Source organism: Anastrepha ludens, chromosome 5 (genome assembly GCF_028408465.1).
Source record: "Anastrepha ludens isolate Willacy chromosome 5, idAnaLude1.1, whole genome shotgun sequence".
Classification (NCBI taxonomy): domain Eukaryota; kingdom Metazoa; phylum Arthropoda; class Insecta; order Diptera; family Tephritidae; genus Anastrepha; species Anastrepha ludens.
In genome coordinates this window covers 41,091,716-41,117,046 of record NC_071501.1, presented here as the reverse complement: position 1 = coordinate 41,117,046, position 25,331 = coordinate 41,091,716, and the positions used below count along the sequence as shown (strand labels likewise).

Below are 25,331 nucleotides of genomic sequence, written 5' to 3'. Positions count from 1 at the left end.
TTGTTATGTATGCAGACACATTAGGGAAGTCCTGTTTTGTATTAATTTTTTAATTAAAATTTTCGGATATTAAAACAAAGGTGGTAAATTTAACTCAGATGTTTGAATGAAGCAATGATTAAATGAATTTCCATTTTGAAATGATGAGTTAACCTTTAAATAAAAAAAGGATCAATAAATTTATTTTTTTTAGTAAATCTGAAAAGTGTAATCCTTGATTGGGAATTCACCAAAGGCAATAATATATAATATATCGGGTGGTTTTTTAAGAGCTTCAGAGCTTAGAATGATAATACAAAACCGAAATAATGTTGGAACTTTTTTTTATAATCTGGTGATGTCAAATCATGGGAAAGGTGTTTAAAAAAGAATGTAATAAAAGAAATGGGGAATATTTATGGAGATAATAACACGGACAAAAAGAAGCAAAAAAGTCTTAATAGACATGAGATCGCACATTCGCAATATCGCATGTTCCAAGCTGAGAATATGTATACATGCAAATGCAAGAATCTACTGATCTTTCTAAAACTTGGCGGGTGTTCTTTCAAAAGATGCTACTAATCATCACAACCTCCATACGTGCTAGGAATGCAGGTCGTGACTAATGGCTCAGAAAGAACGGGATTCATACGACATTGAATGGAAAACCTTCTACAAGAGCATCAATGGTTGATAATTTCATGGCATTTATTTTTTGAATATGATATCCGGCATATGTTCGCCGCAGCTATGATCTGTCGATCATTTCAATTTTCGACAACCTTTTCCAAGAAATCTGGCAGTATGGCGTCAATGGTGGCTTGAATATTGCAATATTGCAAGTTTTGCCGTCTTGTTGGAACCAAATGTCGTCGATGTTTAGCTAATTAATTTTTGAAAACAAATATTCAGTCATTGCTTGCTGTTTGCAATTGTTGCTTGCTGGAAGTAACTTGAACCACTTGCTGTCAACTAAAAGTGTTTTGAAGACTGGCAGAAGTAGTCGTGTATACGTGAGTAAACGGTTTGTGGTATTCTCTTCTGTTTTCGGTTTTGTTTCGTGTATTTTTTTTTTTTGAGTTCTTTTCAAAATTTATAAAAATGGACAAAAATAAATTCGTTTGGAGTAGTGAAAAAACACATTTGTTAATTGAAAAACAAGAAAGTTATCCTAAATTATGGGACACGTACTCAAAAGACTATAAGAATAAAAAAAAAAAAATGCTTTAAAGGCAATAGCCAATGACATAGACGCACCCGAATAAGAGGTCAAAAGGAAATTGCATAACCTCCAAACGCAGTTTGGTCAAGAAGTAAACAAAGAAAAGAAAAAAAAGTGGCCAAAGTGCCGATGATTTATTTATATGTTAGCAAGTGGGAGTTTTATAATGACATGAAATACACGACGTCATCTTATGTACCCAAAGAAACTGAGGATAATTTGGTAAGAATACGAAAATGCACATATATAATCGTTTTAATTTTTATTTCATTATAAATTCCATTATATTACATATTCACTTGTACATACTTATTATACATAGTATACATATGTATGCCTATATTGCCACTCCACTTCTCTTTCTGGTGAAATAAAGTATTCAGCAAATTCGTTGGGAACATTTTTCGGTTCTTGTGCTTGACTGCGTGAATTATGTGGTTCAAGTGGTAACATGTTTCTTTCTGGTATTTCTTCTGTAGGGCACTCTCCTTGATTATCGCATGCAGGAGAATTAAATGTCATAGACGACGCATATTGAGAATTGCGACTTAACAGACAGTTATGCAGAGCGCAAATGGACTTAACAATTTTTTTTTTTGTTTTTTGCAGACTTAAAAGAATGGGCTTACGTAAAATTTGAAAACGAGCTGCAATTTGTCCCAAAAAAATTTCAACCACATTTCGGGCCCTAGAAAGTCGATAATTGAAAACACGATTTTGCACTGGTTGGCTCTTGAAAGGGAATGGCTTTATAATATACTTCTTAAGAGCAAATCCGTTATCTGCAACAATAACGTATGGAATTGGAACTTTTCTACAAGGAAGTGATCGTGGAGATGGCAAATGCAATGTATTTTATTCAAGGCATTTCGATAATTCACAATTGTTATATATTCCCCCGTCCGAAATTCTACCATTACACCCCATATCAAAGTAATTTCAATCAACACCAACAGTACAATGCTATGTGTGCCTTTATAATTATAATTGAAGTAAACACTGCCTTCTTTCTTTGGTGCCTGTATCACCACAGGTTTCCCGTCCATAGCAGCTAGGCGATTAGGAAGATTCCATTTGTTGTCGAATCCGTTGGAATACTGAATTCAATCTTCTTCCGTTGATGGAACTTAAAAAAAACAGTTGAATTCCTAATAAATTCTTTTTGTTCTTAATTTCTTAAAGGATCTTTCAATTACATTAGACAACGATGAAAACATCACCGATCAGTCCAATTCAGAAAAAGACGAACATGACGTCGTATTGGAAAATGCCCTGAAAATAAAAAAAACCGTCTGATGAGTACCAAATATTTGGTGACTTTGTCGTCTAAGAACTTCGAGGTCTGAGAAAATCTGGGAACAAGGGTAAACTTAAAAGATTAATTCAGCAGGCTATTCTAAAAGTGACGAAAGAAGACGATGAAGACGATGAAGTTGCGGGTCCCAACTACTTAGTTCAGATGCAACTGGGCTTGAAAGGTCTAAGCAATCATCAATAATACATCAACCCAATTTTATATATGTTCGGAGAACGTACAAGGTATTTTTGGAAAATGTTGTATATAAATTACATATTTTAATATTTACCTTCAAATATTTTGATTTCAGACATTGGTACAGGGCCTTGCAACATTCAAACACAATCCTTTCAATCGTACATACAGGGATTCGAAGCAAATATGTACATAAGCGAATGAACAGAATCGCCTACAAAATAATCATAACTTACATTTAAAATGAAATACTTATGAAAATAAAATGATTTAAAACATTTTGTCTTGTTATTTTTCTTACCTGTTGCCAAAAATCGAAGAGTAACTAAAATCCTGTCTTTGGCAGGTATAGCCAATCTCATTTTAGTATCCTGCTTTTGAATACTTGTTTGAATTAAAGATAAAATGTATTCAAAATCATCACTAGACGTTATCAAGAAATATTCCAGCTGCTTAGAGTCTTCGGTACTGTAATTCTTCAAGTAATGGAAGGAAAACTTAAATCTACGCGCCGCAGGACCCAATTTCTCACCCAAACACTTCTTTTTGTTTTTGTTTTAATTTGCTTCTTTTTAATCAAATATGCTGCGATGGCAGCTGCCAATTTTATTTTATCACAAGACATTTTTACACTGTCATTCGTAAAAAAAGCAAACTACTTCAAGCTGTACTCACATTGTGTGGAAACACGTCTGCAATTTCTTTCAGCAAATTCGTCGTGATAACTTCTACAAACTACTTCTCAAGTTTCGGTTTGAGTGGAAACACTTCCGCAAATACTTGCAGAAGTTCTTCCGCAAGTGATTTGCTAGTGGGCACACGGCTAAACGTAGCTCCTTCCTCATTTCGAAAGAAATTAGAACCGATCATGCCGCCAGTGCTCTATGAACTTCGCGAACAGATTTTTATTTCTTTTTTTAAAGTAAATTTTCACATGGATGGCTCCGTGTGCAGAAGTCCACCTAAGTGGCAAAAGTTCCTGATTGTCATTCACTTGGGAGTGGCCAGAACGATTCTTCTGCATACGGTCCAAGCAGCTCACACCTTCCCGGCTGCGCACAAGTGTCCTCTAGGTAGCTCCCGAACATCCATTTGACAGCAAGCTAATGTGGGAAGGCGAAGTATCCCAGGATATCTGGTTGCGTGCTGGGTTTGAGACCCGCCACATAAAAATTTCCTCCAATAAAAAACTATACAAAACCTCGGATGAGAACTGTTTACTCCGATAACGACCCCTGCAAACGAGCTAAGGATTATGATTTGAAGACATGCACCTGGAATGTCTGGTCCCTTAATGGGGAAGGTGCCTGTGTTCGGGTGGTTGCTGTTTTCATAAGATCAAAGGCTGGCATCACTGCTATTCAAGAGATGCGATGGATGGGGCAAGACAAGAAGATCATTAGACCTTGCGAGGTCAACTATCGCTGCCATGAAAAGGTATTGGATTTATTGTGGGCGAGAGACTTCGTCGCCTAGTACTGTCGTTAACTTCGATGGACGAGCGTCTTGCATCAAAGCGAAATATTTTAACATCTTGCTCATTTCCGCCCTCACCCCGGGCGAAGGAAAAGGACGATGCAACTAAAGATTCTTTCTATGAGCGCATGGAAAGTGCTGTTCCCGCCACGACATAAAAATCCTGCTTGTCGACTTCAATGCCAAGGTGAGCAGGGCATTGGTCTCACAGTCGGAAAATTCAGCTTATACACCGAAACACCCGGTAGCTGACAGAGCCGCATCGACTTCGCCAGTGCTCGAAACATGCTAGTCTGCAGCATCAGATTCCAGCATAAAAAATATACCAAGCTACGTGGCTATCTCCTGATCGAAAAACGTGATTTCTATGATTCAACTATGATTTCGAGGTTGTAAGAGATTTCGTTTATTTAAGAACCAGCATTAACACCGATAACAATGTCAGCCTTGGAATCCAACGTAGAGTCTCTCTTGCCAACAAGTGCTGCTTTGGACTAAGTAGGCAATTGAGTAGTAAAGTCTTCTCTCGACGAACAAAACTAACACTCTAAAAGAAAATGACAATCGGATATTGAAGCGGCACTTGGAGTGTTCGAGAGAAAGATTATGCGTAAGATTTTTAGACCTTTGCACGTTGGCGACAGCGAATATCGCAGGCGATGGAACGATGAACTGAGATAGAATAGGTCCGGCTCTGAAAGCATTCAGCTGGTGGTAGCAGAGGAAAAGGAAGGTATCCTCTGCGTTGGAAAGATCAGGTGGAGAAGGATTTGGCTTCACTTGATGTTTCCAACTGGCGCCGGTTAGCACAAGAAAGAAAGGAATGGCGAACTTCGTTAAACTCATCCAAAATAGCTTAGGCGGTTATCGCGCCAATCAAGAAGAACATGAAATTTCCACAATTTTGAGGCACTGTTCTGGCGTTAAGTTCAGTGATTCACGATGACTTGCCAAACCTTACTGAGCAGAAATGTCAACACAGTTTGCCATTCTGAGTTGTCAACCCCTAGTTATCGGTATCGATAGTTCTCATGCAACTAAAAAAACACCCGATATAAACAAAGAGGTAAGTAATCCGCACGCCGTAGCCGAATGGATTGGTGTGTGACTATCATTCGTAAGTGCGTAGGTTTCGAATCTCCGTCCATGAAACGCCAAAATCATAGAAAAAGTTGTTTCTAATATCGGCCGCCAGAAATACACAGAGGTTTGCCATGGTTTGCCGAGGATGCGACCGCTATTATGATACAAAAACCTTTTTCTATCATTTCATGCACGGAGATTCTAATAAACAAATATTATTGTTTCTTTTTTATATTAGCTTTTTATTTAAAAATAATGAAAAAGCATTCAAAAAATAAACGATAGTTTAATTATGCTAAAATATAATAAAAAATTAAAATTTACAAAAAATATTTCTTTCTCGTTTAAATTATGTGGTATTCATATACTACAATTTTCTAATAAAAATCCCCTTCTTCTTCGTTTATAATCGTTCAATAGGAAATAAATTGTTTTTGATTTTAAGCTTTTTTTACGTGAAATCGATCTGAACTATTTCATATCCAATGCCTCACGATACAAATACTCAAAGTCTCTGATATGTGGTGGGTCTGCATAATATGGGTTATTCGCACTCGCCTCTGCTGCATAAAGCGCTTCAAGATCGCTGTGTGGAGGTGGTGAAGTCATATCTGAGGATTGAGTTTTATATGGAAGGAACATTGGCTTCGACTGTAGTGCTGATTGTTGAATCTTACTTATAGCTTGATTGCTTGGATTTCCGGCAATGGTAGATTGTGTAGTGCGATCATACACAGCTTCCTGCATCATTGGGAAGGATTTTTCTGTGGTGTAGGATTGTAGTGAATAAGTTGATTGTGATACGCCATATTTTTCAGACACCTTGAAATATTTGGTCTTTTTACTTTTAATTTGCCTATCATTGTCACGTGTTTCAGCTGATGTTGCGTATTTTTGCTGCTTGGTTTTTGACACATCAACAAAAATTTTAGGGTCCTTACCCTTTTTCTTAGAATTCAAAATAATAAAATTAATCTTCTTATCTTTTAGCGACGCCTGGCTGTCTTTCTTCTCCGTTACTTGCTGATCTCTGAATGATTTTTCTGCGGAAGATTTAGTCAAATCGCTTTTCTGCCTCTTCATGGCCTCCTCATAACGTTGAAGACTCTCATAGTAGCCGGGTTGATCTGAAGTGATGATTTCGGGTGGCTCATCAGGATTTAAAATTTGATATTGCGGCGTGCCAAGTTCGAAAGTGACTGCGTCACCCTGCTGTACCCCGTTCCTTAAGTCCTTCAATCTTATCAATGAGCTATCGTTCAATTGCTCATGGTCGACATATACGAATTTCGTTTCGTTGGCTGCGCTTCCGTTTGTGCTGCTGATTAGAAGCACGGACACAACAAACAGTGCTAATACGTCTGAGATCATCTTTAAACTGATGTGACTTCTCGCAAAAATTTTAAAATTGAAGACAAAACAAATACGCGCGCTTATGCTTGCGTGCAGAAACGTGCAGAATGCCCGAAACTGTATAAGTAAAACGAAACCAAATATTATCTACAATCACGCAAATACGCATCCATAATACTCGTTTCCGCCAATCTGCCGGAATTAAAAAAAATCTGCTTTAAACATTTTTATCTACCTGATACACTATGCCGATTTTGAAATACTGTATTTCCCGGATATGAGATCCGCTGAATATTAGAGGGAGGTGCTTGTTTGAAAATCTCGCTTGACAGCACTGACTGAGCATATGTAAGTATACAAATTCGCTGTTATAAGCATTACCGGTGCATCTAATTGAATGTATTGAAAAAATTGAGATTCCATTTATTTATATACGCGCAACAAATTTAAAATCAACAGAGACAGAGACAGAGACAGAGAAACAATTATACAAAATTTTGGTTCATTCATTGAGCTCTACATATGTATGTTTTTAGATAAGATGGCGCAAAATTCATCATCAATTTGGTTGAATAACTTTTTTACTAAAAAAAAAGGATTTTTCATGACGGATATCTTTATTTTGACCTTTATACTCCATACAAGCAGAGTATACTGCAGCTGTGTAGTAAAGGGTTTTCCAATAAGAGGTGTTATATAGATATTCAAAGAAAAATGCCATTTTTTAATATGAATGGTCGGATGTTTATTTCATTATAAAGAGGAAGGTATGCCGTTAATATTACAGGACAATATCCTTTTAACGAAATTTCCCATAACCGAATTGCAAAGTGGCCGCCCTATGTTCTCGATAGCCTCAAGAATTCCATCTTTGAGGTCTTGAATCGACCATGGGCTGTTGGCGTAGACCTTCTCTTTCACGTGGCCCCAAAGAAAAAAGTCACAAGGTCAAAAGTCACAATACCATCCAATTCCGGCCATAAAAAATCGTGAATCATCTCTCGATAGCCTTTTATATATTTAAATAACACCTGTTATTGGAAAACCCTTTAGAGATGCAAAAATATCGACGATACTATCGATACATCGATATGGTCTACGCTTCCACATAATACAATCGCTGATTTAGGACTATCTGAACTACTTTAACTATGTAAACTGCTATCAGATATCAACAAAAAGATAAAAGGTTTTCATTAAATGTTTCAACAATTTTAATACTACTTATACGTACGACCCGAAAGTACGCGTGAAAAATAAATAGATACAGCACTTTCGATTTAATCGTTTAATTATTGTAATATTTTCTTCCATCTAAAAAACAACTCTTAAAAACATTTTAATTTTAAATCGAAATGAAACATCGAAATTAGGTCTTGTCTACCACAGCCCTACTTGACCAAACAAACCATTCAGCTGAAAATAATGAGGGGTTGCTGTCTGAAAAATTCGAAGAGTGGGGCTTGAGGGAAAAAGTCATTTGTACATATTGTCACCTATAATGCGTCTTCAATGCTGAAGGCTTGTGAGTTTCTGAAAAAGCGGCATGTGCCATGTGTTACATATTCAGTCAACTTTGTTGTGCAATATATAATCTTATATATAGGACCCTCTAACTCCTAGTTGGAGCATAGGAAGTCGATAACTCCTCTTCGCCATCAAATACGGTTATGTGGAAGGGCTCTAAGTTCATTCCAAGAACTAGTTGGATTGTTCAAAAATACACAAAGTCTCCTTACTGTAAAAATATATAAATATATTACAAGATATTTTAAATCTAGCACCACTTCTACCGCAAAACTTTTCGCAGAACAATCCACTGACAAACCTTTAAAAGTGCAATAATCAAAAGATCAATGAAAAATGCACCGTAGCTTCTTAGAAGTGACGATATTGAGGTTTTGAAAGAACTCGAAATTATTTTGAAGCTTTTTGATGGTATATGTAACTCAACAGTTATCTAGTTCAAAGAAAGTGAAATAAAGGAAACACATTTTATGCACGTATTTTAAAAGCAGTAGTAAAACGAAGGCGGAAGTGAAGAAAATTCTGAACAAGTATCGAAGGCGTTGGAGTCCGAAAAGTTAATACATATCTGCTTTTTTTAAACCAGCAAATAATGAAAATATTCAAAACAAAGAAATACAATAAATCGGTACGGAATCCAGTCCTTACATAGAGCTTTCTACGGCAACAAGCATCAACAGTGGCAGCAATTGTCACAGTCACAATTGTGCAGCTCAACTGCAACTACAATTCTGATCAATTAACAGATCCCGAACAGATTGTTATTATCTTCTCTCTTAAAGGTTAGTAATGATTTGCTGCTTGAACCGTATTGTTCCAAGACGTATCTTTGTGTTCCAGCTTTATCTGTCGAAGTAGAGACCGGGTTAATTGACAATGATATAAAATGAGTATAAGGCATTAGAATCCTTAATATGTAGGTTTAAATTTGGTCGGTTTAAATGGTATCGATATATAGATGGAGGATGCGAATATATATATATACTCTTACACCCTTTTTGGGTATTTAGCCGAGTTCCTCCTCCTGTTTGTGGCATGCGCCTTGATGTTGCTGCACAATGGAGGGTGCGAGTACTATCGGCAAATATCGATAGTCAATACTATCGATAGTTTTGTCTATCTGCAGAAATTGTACAGAAGGTTCAAGGGTTCGTGAACTGCTGCTTGAGACGAATTCTACGTGTCTCGGGGCAGACAACTGGATATCTAACACCGAATTGCATCGACGATGCCATCAAAAACCAATCGCAACTGAAATAAGAGAACGTAAACGGAGATAGCTTGGTCATACCCTACGGAAAGGTGGCATAGAAATCAGCAAGCAAGCGCTGCATGGGAACCGCCAAGGACAGCGCAGAAGAGGGAGACCTAGGAGCTCTTGTCGATGCTGCATCGAAGAGGAATACAAAGCCGTGGACAAAAAAATAGCCTGGCAGCAAGTGAAAAATATATCCGAGAATAGCATAAAATGGATACGAAGGAATGATGATAAAGATCGATAGTTTTCCACCTCTACCGTCTAGTTCACAAGTGTCAAATATGATTGTCGTACAACTTCATTTGAAAAAATTATAAATCTTCCTATAGAGTAAATAAATTTGTGCCACCTTGTGACCTTGTACTTGTAGGTATTCGTTAGTTAGTAGTTTTAAAAAAGCCTGTAATTTTCGACTGAATACTCGTTGTAGCAAGGCTCAATGGTGGTATTGCTCAATATTATCAATTAAATCAATATATAAATTAATTTATTTACAGAATTTTTAACAACCTTCTATATGAAATTATTGATAACTCACGAGTTAGTGAAAATGGTTTGCCATTTTGTACGCGATGTTAATATGGGCTAGTGTACATACAACTTTTTATATTTTTACTCGGATAAGAGTCTCTTTATTTCAATGTATGAGGTGGTCGTCTATTTACGCAGATTTCAGTGCGTGAGTTGTAGGAAGCCTATATGAAGACTAAATATGAGCAGGTTGCGATTTATCGGTTTGAGCTTCGCGAGCTTCGCGAGCTCGATAGCTGTTATTTCAGGGGTGGAAATAGGTAGTAGTATATTTTTTATTATATTAGTTTACCGCATTTTGAAGTAAGAAAAAACGCGAAAGAATTAGCATTTTTTTTTAGAACCATCACAGTATCATAAAACAGCGAAGCAATTTCGTATTTCCTTGATATCCTCCCAAAACCAGTGAGCGAGCACAGAACCTAAAAAAGGAGATTGAACGTAATGATTAGAAATTATAGAATTGGCAGACAAATTTGTTCTCGTTGGATTCCGCGATTTGACAATTGCTCAAATGCCCAAAAAGGGACTCGTATCGACTGGTGTAAAGAAATATGAAGAAATTCAGTCACGGTGGTTCGAGCACGTCTATGACATAGTAACAGGTGTCGAATCTTGGATGTATGCATGTGAGACGGAGACAAAATAGCAAGAGTTATTCGTGAAAAAAGCATCTCAATGGAAATGGTAGCCTTTTTTTTTTTTTTTTAGAAAATCTGGTATTCGATTCCTTTCTGTAAAATGCAAGGTCAACGCTTGAAGAAGCTGTTGGAGCCTTTCGGAGCTATCGGCTTCTGAGTGGCAAAAATGTTTTGAAAATTAGTTGAAGCGAATGCCGAAGTGTATTGACTTCAAAAAGAGAATACTTTGAAAAACAATAAAACCATTTTCATTATTATTTTGCTGCTTCGTCATTATAGGGCAAACGGCAAACCTCTTTTAATTTTGCAACAGAATATATAAATAATATACTACTTTATGCGGATTATTTTTATGCGATTTTAAGTTATGCGGTTTGTATTTCACCCAAAAATTATCCATATAGGCTTGTTTAGGAAGCCCGCATACAGACAGCCTCCAAAAATCGTGGAGCTCACACCATTTGTTCCACTGACATATATCGTTTATGGAAATAAAGGACAGCTTGATCCAGATGTCAGAGATTTTCTTGTACATGATACTTACCACAGACAAGTCGCTATTACATCATTCTGACTTTAATTAACTCGTTTTTTTTGGTTTTATGTGATTTTGGAAAATTACGGAACGTAGCCCTACTTTTTCAAGGCAAGTAACGTCTTTCTAATGCGAATTTTTTATATGCACTTTTCTGTAGAACGTATCCACCGCATAAAACGAGACCTTATAGTATTAAGTGAAGTAAATAGTATTTAGTGACGTATCTGCATATGTAGAAGGCTCTTTGAAGCGGGCAGCACATTTTGTAATGGTTTAATATTTTTTGCTCAATTAAGGTGTTGGTGTCAATATTAGAGTATCGTAAACAAAAATCTTAAATTTACATTTTATGTTGAAATGTTATCTTGATGTGTATCCTTATCAATGCATCATTTCATAACCTCTACAGAATGCACACCTAAATATCTGTACAAATGCGTATAAGAGCACCCAGTAGGAAAACCCTAAGTTAGTGAAAAAAATTTTTGGTTGCAAGTCTAATACTATTTGGCAGATTTCACGCAATTAAACAAACAGAGAAGAAAGCAAAGTTAACAATTCATTGAAAATTTGGTAAATATATGCATATATCATATTAAATCAAAATAAATTGCGTAAAGCTTAAATAAAATTATTTTAACATAATTTTATGACATAAAATGATAAGTGAATCCTAGCCAGAGACCTACTCACTGAGTTAAGCACAAGAGGAGCCTATGGGCTTGTTGTTATCCCTGTCTGCTTTCAACGCCCACAGTAAGGTAGCTGCCCTCCGAATAAAAAGGTGGCCTTCTTTCTGAGTCCTAAAAGAGAATTGTTCTTTATTTTGGAGCAGTAATCGATAAAATTTCTGCGTAATCTAACTCTCAAGAATACTATTGAAGGATATGCTACATTCGCATTTGCCAGCCGCCTTTTATTTGTACTCGATTATGACCCACTAGGTAACCAATGAAGAACCTGGTGGTACCACTACTTAACCGAACATCAATTTTTAAGACCGAACAAATTATTTTTAAGGACCCAAGTATTACAAAAATTCTGATCTTTTAAAAAATCCATATTTCTATTAATAAAACAGCAATAAAAAAGGTACATAGTTTCAATTGCATTAATTTCAGCTCATACCTTTATTTACATATTTCGTAAAACAAAAAAAAAACAGATTTTTACATCAGCCGGATTGTGCACAATCATTTCACACACATACTCGTCCAATCAGTCGTTGCTCAGGCAGCAACGAAGTATCATAGGTAGATTTGTTTCGGATATCACCAACACAATCTCAGTTTTTCTTGCAAACACATCCCAATTGACGTCAGCCCATCAGCTGATTTTGTCAAATTCGCTCAGACCCGAATACCGGTCTGCTAAAGAACACACCTCTAAAAATTGTTTCACTACGAGTCGTATCTATAGAAGGTGGTGTGATTAGAGTAGTTGATTTCCTCTTCTTCAATTCGCCTTCTATTTAGAAATGCCAGTAAAACGAAATTACGGAAAGTTTTTGTTGTGTTGTGAGTGTTCGGCAAATTAATTTTATCTATTTGTCATTCATTCCATTCTTCTATTCTCATTCCATTGACAATTCTATTTTAAAAAAATTCTGCTGTTGCTCGAACGCGACCACCTTGAATAGTTTCACCTTGGTCATTCGATTCGCACTATCATCCGCCTTAACGACTGCGCTGTTAGTTCTATCTTTTCTAAACTGGATAAAGAGGTAAAACGAAGAGGTCTGGTGGTGAAAGAGGAACAAAACGCAGTCGACGCACTCGCATATCGGCACCCAAGAAGTCACTGCTGACAGTTATGATTTCGAGGGTGTAAGAGATTCCGTTTATCTAAAAACCAGCATTAACGCCCATAATTTCTGCCTTGAAATCTGGCGCGCTTTGTTAAACTCGGCCAAAGGACATCTGTTGGGTAGCGCCTTGCTGACGCTTGGTTATAGTAGACTTCCCTGCAGGGTACTTGTGAACAAGTTTCATTAGCATTTAAAAAACCATAATGACAAACGCAGAATTTACGATTCCAAACAAGCGTTTCAAGAAAAAATTGGGGCAAGTAGGATTAACAGTTCCAGCGCATAGGCAACAACAACATTATTCGCACCAATAAATAAAGAAAAAGAAGAAAACCAACGACGAGGCAGACAGTTGCATAGACACGCGCCAAACTCTAAGAAAAAATTGCAAAAAATTCAGGTACCTAGACGAGAGATAAATAAATGGGCATGCGAATCGATAAACAAAACTAGCTTTATGCTAGATCAATGCACACACAAAGATATTTACATATATGTACGCAATTGCGTCCTAAAAAAATAAAAAATTTAAAATTTTGATTTAAAAACAACAACAAAATTACAAGTGGACATAAGAAAAAAGTGTAATATGTATGCAATGAAAAGAAATTAAAAAATAACTGAGCTTGGTCATATATACATACATACGTATGCATGTGTATGTGATATTGAAAATGAGAGAAAAAGCTTTAGTTTGTGGGTTAGAGCGCTGAAAATGCAACTACCGATTTTGGAGTAATATTTGGGAGGTGAGGTTTTGGTTGATTTGAATTCGAATTTACAAATAAACGCTAGAAATTGTTGTTGCAAAGATCAAATATTAGCGCTAGTTGTACTCAAATCGATCGCAGCCAGATGAAAATTTCTCAACCACCAGACATGATCGGTCACACATATAAAAGTTGGCAATTAATTGGTCAGAATCATAGTGCAGCTCTAGAGTTTCGCGAGTACAAACAAAATTCGTTGGTACAGTTGTTAGAAAGAAGCACTGCGTATTCGAAGTCACTCAGAAAAATCCTTTACAAACACATCCAAAATGTTCAGCGTGAGTTTGTTAGGCAAACGAATTACTTACTGATCATTTTTAAGAATTCGCTCATTATTTAATATCCTTTTTCCAGTTATTCAGTCTATTTATTATCGGTTTGGGCGCCGCTACCGCAATTGAATTGGGTCATGCGCCTTTGTTGCTCAAGCCGGCTCTGGTCAAGACCGTCGAAGTTGAGGCGCCCGCCCATTACGAGTTCTCCTATTCGGTGCGTGACGATCACACTGGCGATATTAAGAGTCAAACGGAATCGCGCAAAGGCGACATTGTACAGGGCCAATATTCATTGATCGATGCTGATGGTTACTTGCGCACCGTTGACTATTCATCAGATGCACACAATGGTTTTAATGCGGTGGTACGTCGCGATCCGCTCGGTCAGAAGGTCGTCAAGGCTATTGCACCAATCGCCAAAGTACTCGCTCCTGTAGCCTTAGCACCAAAGTTGCCATTACTCGCTGGATATCACTAAAATAAGCTGGATCAATGAGGATCATTAACCAGGCGCTACACAAAAGAAACAAAGCGGCAGTGGGCTGGTGGATGTAATCAAAGACCAGCGCATTGTCACATAACCAAATCATCGATAAATCATTAAGCCATGCATATTTTTTTTAATCAGTCGATTTTACGTGTAGTCAAACATACATTTATATTTAGAGTTTTTGTTTTTAAGATGAAAATATTTTAATTTTCACTCAACAGCCACAAATCATACAATCACAACCGTATTTGATCACACGAAAATGGAAAATCCACAAATGACTATAACTGACATTACAAATACTGCATGCCACCAAACATGAGACTATTATGGCCACCACCTCGTACCTAACTCAACACATTCTATACCAGTAATATTTCATACACATGCACACCGCACAGACTTAAATATTTTTTTTCCCCCTGTTTCCGGGAATTTCTGCGATACTAAAGTACAGTTTACTGGATCATCTCGTTTTGATTTTTTGCCATTCTGACACTCATCTAACATAACATTGTTATTCGTACATCTCCTTTAACGGTGAAACTTTTATGCTTGTAACTTTTATTTTATGTAAATGTTTATGTTAACATTAACAATCGTAATTTGTTGTATAGAAAGCACTTAAAGCATTTTGTAATAAATCAGAAATGCAGTTATAAAACTAAATTCATTTGAGTGATATATAGTACTCTTGAAAACGGTACTCATGGTGGGCATCGAAAAAAATATTTGTAACGATTTATTTACGCTTGTTACGATGAGGATTGTCATGCTGCCACAGAAAGAAAATATGCTGCCTAGAGCTAAGAAAAGCAGAGAGGCGTATTATCCGAAAGAAGAAACGAGACGAACGCCCGAAAATTATAACAGAAAGTTCGTCAGCTTACAGAAGGTTTTAAGACCGGGGCGTTTTCAAAACAAAAACGGCGATCTGGTGACTGACATCCAGAGCATACTTAAATTTTGGAGGGAACACTTCTCGAATCTGCTGCGCATTTCAGAGAATGGGAAGGTCCCGATACCTCAATCGTCTGTCGTTCCGCTACCCGACCATGATGAGAGAAGAATAGTGATAACGGGGCCAAAGAATAACAAAGCCGCAGACGCCAACGTACTGCTGGCGAGGAGCTGGTAAGGTGCATGCATCAGCTTCTATGCACAATATGGTCGGATAAAAGCATGCCTGCCGACAGGAATTTAAGTGTGCTCTGCCCAATCTATAAGAAGAGTGATCCTGCAAAACCCATGAAAGGATAATTGACATACACCATCTTTTTGTCGATTTTGAAGCTGCATTTAAAGTACGAAAAGGTGTTACCTATATGCCGCGATGTCTGAATTTGGTATCCCCGCAAAACTAATACGGCTATTGCAAGATGCAAGTGTTATTTTGGACTAAGTAGGCAACTGAGCAGTCCTCTCTCGACGAACAAAGCTAATACTCTACCAGACTCTCCTCATGCCCGTCCTAACGTATGGCGCAGAAGCGTGAACGATGACAACATCCGATGAAGCGTCGCTTGGAGTGTTTGAGAGAAAGATTCTGCGCAAGATTTTTGGCTTTTGCACGTTGGCAACGGCGAGTATCAGGCGATGGAACAATGAACTGCCATTTTATGCGCCTAACTCGCATGGCCTTGGTTTCTGCGATATTAATAAAAAATAATAACAGGCACATACACTTCTGTTAGGTGTTTGGCCGAGCTAATCCCCCTATTTGTGGTGCGCGTCTTAATGTTGTTCCACAAACGGAGGGGCCTACAGTTTTAAGCCGACGCCGAATGGCAAATGATTTTTTCAAGGCAGAAATACACTCGGAGGCTTGCCAGCGATGGGCGACAGCTATTAGAAAAAATGTTTTATATTATTTTTCCCTTAATCTAAGGAAATCCAATGAAGTAAAATGGAAGAAGAAAATAGGACCGATGTCTATTTTTTATTTTTTCAGGACTTGTTCACAAGAGTCATACAGAAGACTAACTAATTTCATACGTCTTCCTCTTTATTTGGCAATAACCAGTACGCAAACGGATTTTCATAATTCATATCCTGTCACAGAGAAATGCTTGATGCTCGAAACAAAATCCATTTATGGGTTTCCGAAAGCGTTTAATTTGCAAAACTATATTTATTTATTTATCAGTGTTCGTGAATTCGTAAGCAAAGCCGTAAAATTAAATTTCGTGAACAAGGTTTTTGAATGTAGGTAGGTATTTATTTAACTGTATGAGTAAAACGTCGTCCACATTACATTTTCAGACTGTTGCAATTGCGATCCTGGCATTTCAGAAATTTGATTTCTCTTACACAGATAAAAAATATTCGGAAGGATACATAAGTATCATACGTATGGATCTGACTACGAAATTTGTAATAAATAGTTAAGAATATACAGTTTCAGCAATGAAGATGAATAGAGCAAAGACTTTGTACAGAGTATTTTTTTTTCTTTCAAAACAACAACTAAATATACGGGCTTCTATAATTTTCCTTTCCTCGCAGGTGAAGTTATTTCGTATGTGGACAACTGTGTATAATTTTTCTATATGGATTATATGTAAGTATGTATGTATGTATATGTCGTATGTAGGCAGATGTGGATGTATACAATATGCTTTTGAACAGATCTTATAATATGAATGTATGCACATACATACATATGTAAATAAATGTACCAGTATGTGTGTTTTGCTTAATTTTCCTGCGTTGCCAAATTTAACGGTGATGTACTGGTATTGGCAATTGACGTATTACCGGCACTTCCCGATGCACTTGAGCGGTGAAACCCAACAAGGGATCCGAGTTATATTCCACCACACGACGCTGACCATCGGGCTCGATAAGCGAATAACGCCCAGTCACATAGTCGCCATGGCGATGCTCAAATTGATCCTTTACATCACCAGTGTGACTATCGTGCACGGAATAGTGGAACTCATACTGAGGTGGACTATGCTCCTCCAATTCAATGGGCACAGGTACTCCATGTCCGATGAGACCAGCACTGATGCAGGCGAAAGAGCTGACGGCGGCGAGGAAGGTGAGCACATACTGTAAATTAGATGAAAATTCAAAATCGGTTTTCAAAAAATATTTTTTTTATAAATGTCAAATGAGGTATGCACTAACTATAGCTTTCATAATGATTGATTGCTGCAATTGCGTTTTTTTTTAAATCGCTCTTGTTTGCGGAGGATTAGTGGCTGTTGTGACTGATTCAATTGTTTCACTGCGTCTAATGTGGTCTGGCCAATCGAAACGTACTTTTATACCTACTTGTTGCATATAGTCTGCATATGAATATGATACGCATGCGCGCATGTTGGACACATCTTCCGCTCAAAGTATGCAGCATTACAGCCGTTGACTGCCCTTTGGTGCTCGCGCTCGTGTTGTTGGCGTTGTCGGGCTGTCCTATTGAGCTGCATTCAACGCGCTGGCGCGCCATTGTCACCGGATCCAACTGCCGGTCTGTTCTCCTGCGTTGTTTTCTTTTTTTGGATTTGTATTTGGTACTCGTAAGTATGCGAAAAATGGAAAAACAAGAAAAATTTACGTAAAAACAAATAAAAAGGGAAATAAAAACAAAAATTTTATTGGTGGTTTTTTGGTATGCACATATAGACATATGCATGCTTACTTACATAAATTATGCAATTATATGAAATATATACATACATGTGTATGTGCGTATGTGGATAGTATTTTTTCTATTGCGCCGCCAGCCATTCATAAAAGCGCAAGTAAGTCGAAACAATAACACACGCACACCTGCATATTACATATTTGCATGAAAAATAATCATAAAAAAGGAAATGTTGCACAGTAGTTCAGCGAGGGATATCAAATTCATAGACAATCCGAAAGTCAGTCAGCTGGTAACTGTCAAGAGTTCGCAGTGGCGAGTGTTGGTCAGATGGTAATCAGCTGGTTTTACGAGTACTGCAACTACCGTTGAATTTATTTTTAAAAGTCAAAGTAAAATAGTTGAATTGGTTTAAAGATATCACATTTCTTCGCATAACTATGTACGCGAAGTGTGTGAAGTGGTAAAAATGAGAATTAGGAAATTATATTAGTACTTAAGCCTTCTCTACGTACGCATATGACTCGACGCTCTACTTTCAAGTCTACTTATCAAATATAGGAGTTACATATTTTGTTAGTTCGTAATTTTATTTTTATTTTTATTGTTTTTTACTGCTTCATACGTTTCGAAATTAAATTAAGTACACATTTACAAATACCTACAATACATTTATTTTGTTGTTTACCTACTTAAAGTCATTTGCATTAACATTTAACGAATATTTCATTTGCAGTTGTGTCTGTAGTTCTGTACAAATTTAATACAAAGTAGGTGCATATTTCGGTTTTAAAATATATTATAATGTTTTACACCACACATATGTAGATGTACACTAATAAAGGGTGGTCCAAATACAAGTTTCATTCTTAAAAAAAAAATAACCGCTTGAACAAAAATGCAGCGGACAGCGGGTAACAGGTTGACGGGCACCCGCTGGCAAAATTAAAACACATTTCATACATAAAATTGCACAGAATTGCAGCGTGGACGGATTTATTTCCGTCGGTTATGTTTACGGCAGCAAAATAATTACTTAAGGGGTCCCGGTGGTCTAGAGCTCGAAAATTTAGGGTATTTTTAGGAATTTTGTTTTTTAATAAAAAAAAAATTAAAAACGATACTTCAATTTTTTAGCATTTTCTTTAACTTCTTTTGCATAAAAAAATGTTTTTTTTTCAATGTGATTAATTTAAAAAAAGGCGCTAAAGTTGACCCTCCCGAAAAATTGGACCACGACCGTGTTGTCCATTTCGGCTCCTCTATTTATCTGAAACACAAAAACTAAAACAATTTCAGTATGACTGTAGCTATGTCCGGTACTAGAATAAAAAAAGAAAAATTTGACAAAATGGCGCGGTTTTAAATTAGACACTCTAAATATCGGGTTTTTTTTTAATTTTTACGGTAGTTCTAGTACGGGCGATAGCCATTGATGTTGTGAACAACATATTAAAATTTCAGACAAATCGGTTAAATAGTTTTGTTTTTTTTTTTGACAACACCAGACCGAAAAAAGTCGTTTCGAGGAAAATGAATTTAAAGTTTTGAAAGTGTCCGCATGACGAATCTGACTCTTCCTGCTAAAACGCTGTAGAATCGAAAACACTGGGAATATGCTGCCAAAAATTTAACGGTATATTCTTAAAAACCTATACTTTCGAAATATCAAATCGATTTTTTGAAAATTCTAGACGACCGGGCCCCTTAGGTAGATTCATTTCAATTTTCCCCGACGGGTTGAAGACTCAGGATTGCTTTTCTGATTACTTGCTGACAATTTATGTGTTTGGAAGCAACAACAGGCAAATAACAAGCAAAAAATATTCGATTTGACGCAAGAAACAATGCAAATTATCAATAATTTAGAAAAAAGTTGTTCTTTTTCGCAACAATGAGCTTCAACAAGTAGCAAACGAAAAGATTTCTCCACAAAATTAATTTTATTGTAACCACAAAATGTCAGATGAAGCCGGCCCGTCGCAATAGTGTTTAACCTATCGAATTTTTCGACGGATTTATGTCAGCTGCTCAGCACCCGTCAACTTGTTAAACGCTGTCCCGCTACAATTCTGTTCTGGGCCTAAATGAACAACTTCAATTTTCTCAATTTCATAATTGGTCCTACTAGAAAAAGCAAGCAATAATGAATAATTTGTGAAACACGCTCCAAATCATAACTCTCACACAACTGTATACGCTATAGCGCATCTTTTCGATCGAATTTTTAAGATTTCCTTGACTAAAACGAAATGATATGAGCGCACATTAAAGCCCTCAATAATTTACGAATGGCCCAGAATGGTGCTCACCATTGGCCGAAATGGCGTTTCCGAAAGCATATTCGCCACTCGAAAAATCCGTATCAGCTTTTGTAAATTTCCATTCTTTGATGTTAAATTTTATTTTTTCTGCTGGGACGGCGCAAGGTGGTGTCCCCTCGCCCTTACTTTGGCTAGTTGCTATTGACGAATTTCTGATAATGCATACGCGGATGACTTGGTCCTAATGGTATCGGGACCGTTTCCCTCAGTCATGGCTGAAATTTTGGAAAGGTCACTGGCTGTACTCAGTCGCTGGGCTGCCACTTGCTGCCTCCGAGTCAACTCTGACAAAACGGAACTGGTGCTATTTACCAGAAAATATAAACCTTCACCCTTTCAACTTCCCAAATTAAGCAACCAAGTTCTCCCGCTCCCATCGGTATCTTGGAGTTATACTTGACTCCAAACTCCATTTGAAGCTACACATTGAAAATCGGGTAAAGAAGGCCAGTATAGTCTTCTGCTCCTGCAAATCTATGTTCAGTAAAAAATGGGGACTCAAGCCACAGGTCGTGCAGTGGATGTAGGGGTTTTGACAATTTTAACGTATGGATGCCTAGTTTGGTGGGAAGCTCTTCGGAAGGGCTATACTAAAACTAAACTGGGGAGGGTGCAAAGAACTGCATGTATTGGCATCACCGGAGCACATAAAACTTACCCCAGTACTGCTCTGAATGTCCTTTTGCACTTACTTCCCATCGACTTTTCCGTTATTTCCATCGAAGCTCAAAGTGCAAACAGGTTAAAGGATATTGGCCTGTGCAGGCAATCTTTCAAGGGACATGGTAGCATTTCCAGCCAGTTACCACCGTATTTTTCCGAACTTCGAACAGATCTCTCTATCCGCAAACTAGAGTTTGAGGGTCGTGCTAGAGCAATCTTTCGAAATCTGCACCGAAGATTGTACCTCTGTCTTCTCTGACGGTTCCAAGACGGAATCGGGAGTCGGAGCAGGGGTTATTATCTAAATCAGCCAATTTATCTATCTCCTTTAAACTGCGAATGCTGCTAGTGTTTTTCAAGCAAAAGTCTTTGCGATCCTGCAGGCATGCAAAATGCTTAGGGAACGTGGGAGCGAGGGAGATGTTAACATTTTCTCCGATAGTCAAGCCGCTATCAAGGCTCTGACAACGCCATGCTGCAGAAAATAACTAGCAAACTCCTGTAAGGAGGATATCAAATATTTTGGGTGTGCAGGTAACATTTCTCTGATTTGGGTTCCAGGACATAGGAACATAAAGAGAAATGATGAGCTTGCTAGGAAGGGGACTGAGTTGGCCTCAGAGACCTAGCATGGTCGGGTATCGGCATCCCCGAGACAGTTGTTAAAGGAGAACTGCATAAATTATTTCTCAGGAAAGCGCAAAAAAGATGGATCTCCATTTATTCATATGCTATTTCGAAAACTCTTTGGCCCCAATACGATATACGAAGGGCTCAGAAAGTCCTTTCGACTCCTCGCCATTAAATTTCCGAGCACGTAGCTGTGTTTACCGGTCACTGGTCGATCGGCACACACTTGGAAAAGCTAGGGTTACCATTTAAACTTCATTGCAGAAGCTGTAGGGACCTTTCAGGGAAGAAGACTGTTCTTGTTTATTTATTCCCATAATATTAAAGTAGAGTATCCCAATACTATTGTACATAATTTGTTTTATACAAACTCACTACAAATTGCTCGTTAATTTTAAATATTTTGTAACTAGTAGTAATAAAAACTTACTAAAAAACAATTAGACCAGTCTTATGATACGAAGCTGAATCGTGGGCGCAGCTAGAAATAAATAAAGCAAAAATGGAAACCTTCGAACGAAAAGTACTCAAAAAATTTTTTGGAGCAGACAAAGATCACGGCGAATGGCGGATAAGTTGAAACGACGAACTAGGCCAGAATATAAATGGCGAAATATTAAGATGACTGGATCATATACCAAGAATAAGCGGTACGAGGGCGCAGAAGAAAAGATTAGAAATAACACTAAAGCAAGAGGAAGTCGGAGAACAAAATGGGTAGACAAACTTGAGGAAGACATCAAAAAACTTTGGATAAAGATGAGGAAAAAAGTCGCAAGCGACCGATTTGCTTAAAAGTTTTGTATGCCATAGCCCAAAGCTCACAAAGAGCTGTATTGTTGAAAGCCGAAGCTGATAGTTATAGAGTTGTCATATAGATATAGCAAATACTGGAAAGAAATATCAATACCAACAACAAACTTGAAAAAATCATTAAGTAAAAAAATTGCATGCTTCAGGAAAAGACTGTCAAGTAATTACTTGTAAGTACAAGTATCTCATTAATGCACGGTTCCATCAATCAATTTTTAAGTTTATTTAAAAAAAAAGTGGCGTATTTGTGGCGTGTGTTTCGATATTATCCCACAAATGGAGGGACCTACAAGCCTTTAAGCCGACTTCAAATGGCAAATGGTTTTTTTATGAAGTGGCAATTCATGGCAGAAATACAATCGGAGGATTGCCATTACCTGCCAAGGGCCTAACCACACTTTTTCTATTATTTGATTTTCATGCAGGGAGCTTCGATCCGTATTAAAAGCCGTATTAGTTCTCAAATTACACAATTGCGGCTTTAGTCGCACATTCGTAACACTCTTCATAATTACTATGGCTGAATGAAAGATGAATTATTCATGTCCCACGTTCGTGGATTGAATTTACACGCCTCCGGAGACGGCAGCAACATTTTCCTTGGTACGCAAGGCATGACTAGCAAGAGAGAACTATGAGCATTGACCACTAACAAGATTTTCTCATAGACTTCTTTTCACAAATTTGCGTACAGGAAGCGCGGTAGCTCAGTTAAAATACATTTTCAATAAACGGACACTTTGACCAGTTCATGGATCGGTCGCTTTAGAAATATGTACACAGGCTTTCAAAGCTTTCCTTTTCGCTCATTCCGTACATTTATGTTGTTTATTAAAATTCAAGATTCCGAGCGGAAACCGCCTTTGCTGCACAAAAGATCTTATACTTGTATTTGGACCACCCTGTATATATGAACATGTGTCTAATTTAGTGTTGATTCCTTAGTTTGGTTTGATTCTTAAGTATTTATTATTATTATATTTTTAGAATTCTTATTGGGTTTATCACAGCACAAACTTTTGTATGAAAATTTACTTCACACATCTTTCCATTAATTTAATACATTCCGTTATCTTATATCTTGATTTGTTGTTGTTGTTGTTCTAATAATTAAGGTACGTTGTATTCCATTCGGGATAGTTTTTGTCATTGAGTCCATTTAGAATTTTCTTCTCAAGCAAAGAACCTATAAGATATAGAGAACAAAAAAAATTCATTTCGATTAGGATTTCTTGTTTTTTTAGTTACATGGTTTTATTAGAAGTAAAGTTATGCCTTATAGTAAGTTTTTGAATCTTAATCTAATTTAACTGCTAGTTATCCCGTTGAATAGGCTCGCTTTTGCCTACCTATTACCAACCAACGCGGGGCGATCTTTTCATTGTGGACGTGAGATGCCGATTGTGTGTGCGAGAGCAGCAGCAGAGGATTCGGGAGGTTCAGCAACTTTTTAAAATATTTTGCTCTCAATTAGTATTAACCAACGAAAATAAATTAAATACATTTCATAGCAGAGAGCATGAAACGTGAAACTTTGTAATGCGATCTAACTACGTTAGGTTAGGTTAGGTTGTAGTGACTGTCTACTATATATGAGACACACTCAGGCCCATAACCCATTATCACACCGCATGAGGAACTTGTGCTGATCTCAATAAAGCCAATGTGAATTTTTCAAAAATGTTATTATATAATTTTTTTTTTTTTTTTTTTTTTGGAAGATCCCTGATTTCCATAGTACTACGATCTTCCAACTCATTAAAAATTATCTACCTAAAGTGGTGAATCTACATCTGGAAAGAGCAGGACAGTGGCACAGAAGGTGCGAGAACGTCTTGCCTACTTCTTCGTTCAGACAGCTTCTGCAGAAATCATGTGTCCGCACGCCTAGCCCCTGAGCGTGTCTGCATATAAGACTGTGCCCAGGTCCTAAGTCTATACATATTTTGGGTTAGCAGTGTTACTGTGCGTTGAGCACACAGGGTTTGTTACCTCAACATGCATTAGCAGCTCTTGACAACTTCTCTGATATTATTCTTACAAGATTGTATCTTTTTTAACATAAGATATCACAATATGAAGTATAGATTAATGATATTTTAAACAGATTTAGTAAAAACTATTATTGATCAGTACAAATCGATAAACAATTTATAAATAAATTAAATACATAATAATATATACATATATATATATATTATATTAATATGTATATAAAAGGTGCCATAAAATTAATAATCCAGTTTGTTTTAGAATAACTTTTTTACTAAATAAAAAAATAATTTGGAGTGATGGGCTGTTGCAGTATACAAACAGGCAAGCACTGCAGCAAAATCATTTTATTTTTATTTTTATTTAGTTAAAAACTAATTCAAAGACATAATAATACATAATTGAATAATTTTGCGCCACCTTGTATAATAATCTAACAGTAAAAACGACAGTACGAGGGCGGTTCACTAAGTTCCCTAGTTTGACGACAGAGGGCGTTCCTGAGGGAAGTTGGTATTGGCATCATGTGCTGCCATCTATCAAACGACGGCAAAACAAATTTCAGACTAATTGATAGGTTAGTTCGGGTCTGGCAGCTATTCGAATAAGACGTGTTTCGTGATTTTCGCTAAGATGTAAAAAGAGCCGTATCGTTCATTAATTCGCTTTTTGGATGGGAAAAAATGCGAGGAGATAAAAGCAAAGTTAGATGCTGTCTATAGGGGCACTCCGCCATCTATGACCGCAATTAGATATTGGTTCAACGAATTTAAATGTGGGCGAACATTCGTGTTTGATGAGAACCGACCAGGACGCCCGGCGGACGTGATTCGCGCTGATCGACGAACGAAAGTATGCGAAGTAACAGAGGTCAT

At 37.2% G+C, this 25,331-nt stretch overlaps 4 protein-coding genes across 9 annotated transcripts in view; 1 reads left to right on the top strand and 3 right to left on the bottom strand.

The window, feature by feature from the left end:
• Positions 1 to 5,599: 5,599 nt before the first annotated feature.
• LOC128864110 (uncharacterized) lies at positions 5,600 to 6,680 on the bottom strand. Its single transcript, XM_054103617.1, has one exon. It carries the CDS (start codon positions 6,624 to 6,626, stop codon positions 5,727 to 5,729), a length of 900 nt encoding a protein of 299 aa, XP_053959592.1. The 5' UTR covers positions 6,627 to 6,680; the 3' UTR covers positions 5,600 to 5,726.
• Positions 6,681 to 13,671: 6,991 nt separating this feature from the next.
• LOC128863398 (cuticle protein) lies at positions 13,672 to 15,108 on the top strand. Its single transcript, XM_054102531.1, has 2 exons — positions 13,672 to 13,958; positions 14,035 to 15,108. Exons 1-2 carry the CDS (start codon positions 13,950 to 13,952, stop codon positions 14,431 to 14,433), a joined length of 408 nt encoding a protein of 135 aa, XP_053958506.1. The 5' UTR covers positions 13,672 to 13,949; the 3' UTR covers positions 14,434 to 15,108.
• A 1,451-nt stretch (positions 15,109 to 16,559) lies between these two features.
• Positions 16,560 to 17,948, bottom strand: LOC128863925 (cuticle protein 8). The gene is made up of 2 exons (XM_054103347.1): positions 17,578 to 17,948; positions 16,560 to 17,499 (listed from the first exon to the last, which is right to left on the bottom strand). Exons 1-2 carry the CDS (start codon positions 17,587 to 17,589, stop codon positions 17,164 to 17,166), a joined length of 348 nt encoding a protein of 115 aa, XP_053959322.1. The 5' UTR covers positions 17,590 to 17,948; the 3' UTR covers positions 16,560 to 17,163.
• Positions 17,949 to 19,515: 1,567 nt separating this feature from the next.
• The window catches only part of LOC128865348 (serine/threonine-protein kinase dyf-5), a 33,627-nt gene continuing 27,811 nt past the window's right edge, over positions 19,516 to 25,331 (bottom strand). For all 6 annotated transcript variants that reach the window (XM_054105589.1, XM_054105584.1, XM_054105585.1 and 3 more), the window contains exon 9: positions 19,516 to 23,650. In XM_054105589.1, the coding sequence (XP_053961564.1) occupies positions 23,568 to 23,650 (83 nt within the window). In that variant the 3' untranslated portion in view covers positions 19,516 to 23,567. The remainder of the gene's footprint in view (positions 23,651 to 25,331) is intronic.

Coding starts and splice junctions, on each gene's coding strand:
- LOC128864110 (XM_054103617.1), bottom strand. CDS start 6,626: ATGATCTCAGACGTATTAGCACTGTTTGTTGTGTCCGTGCTTCTAATC.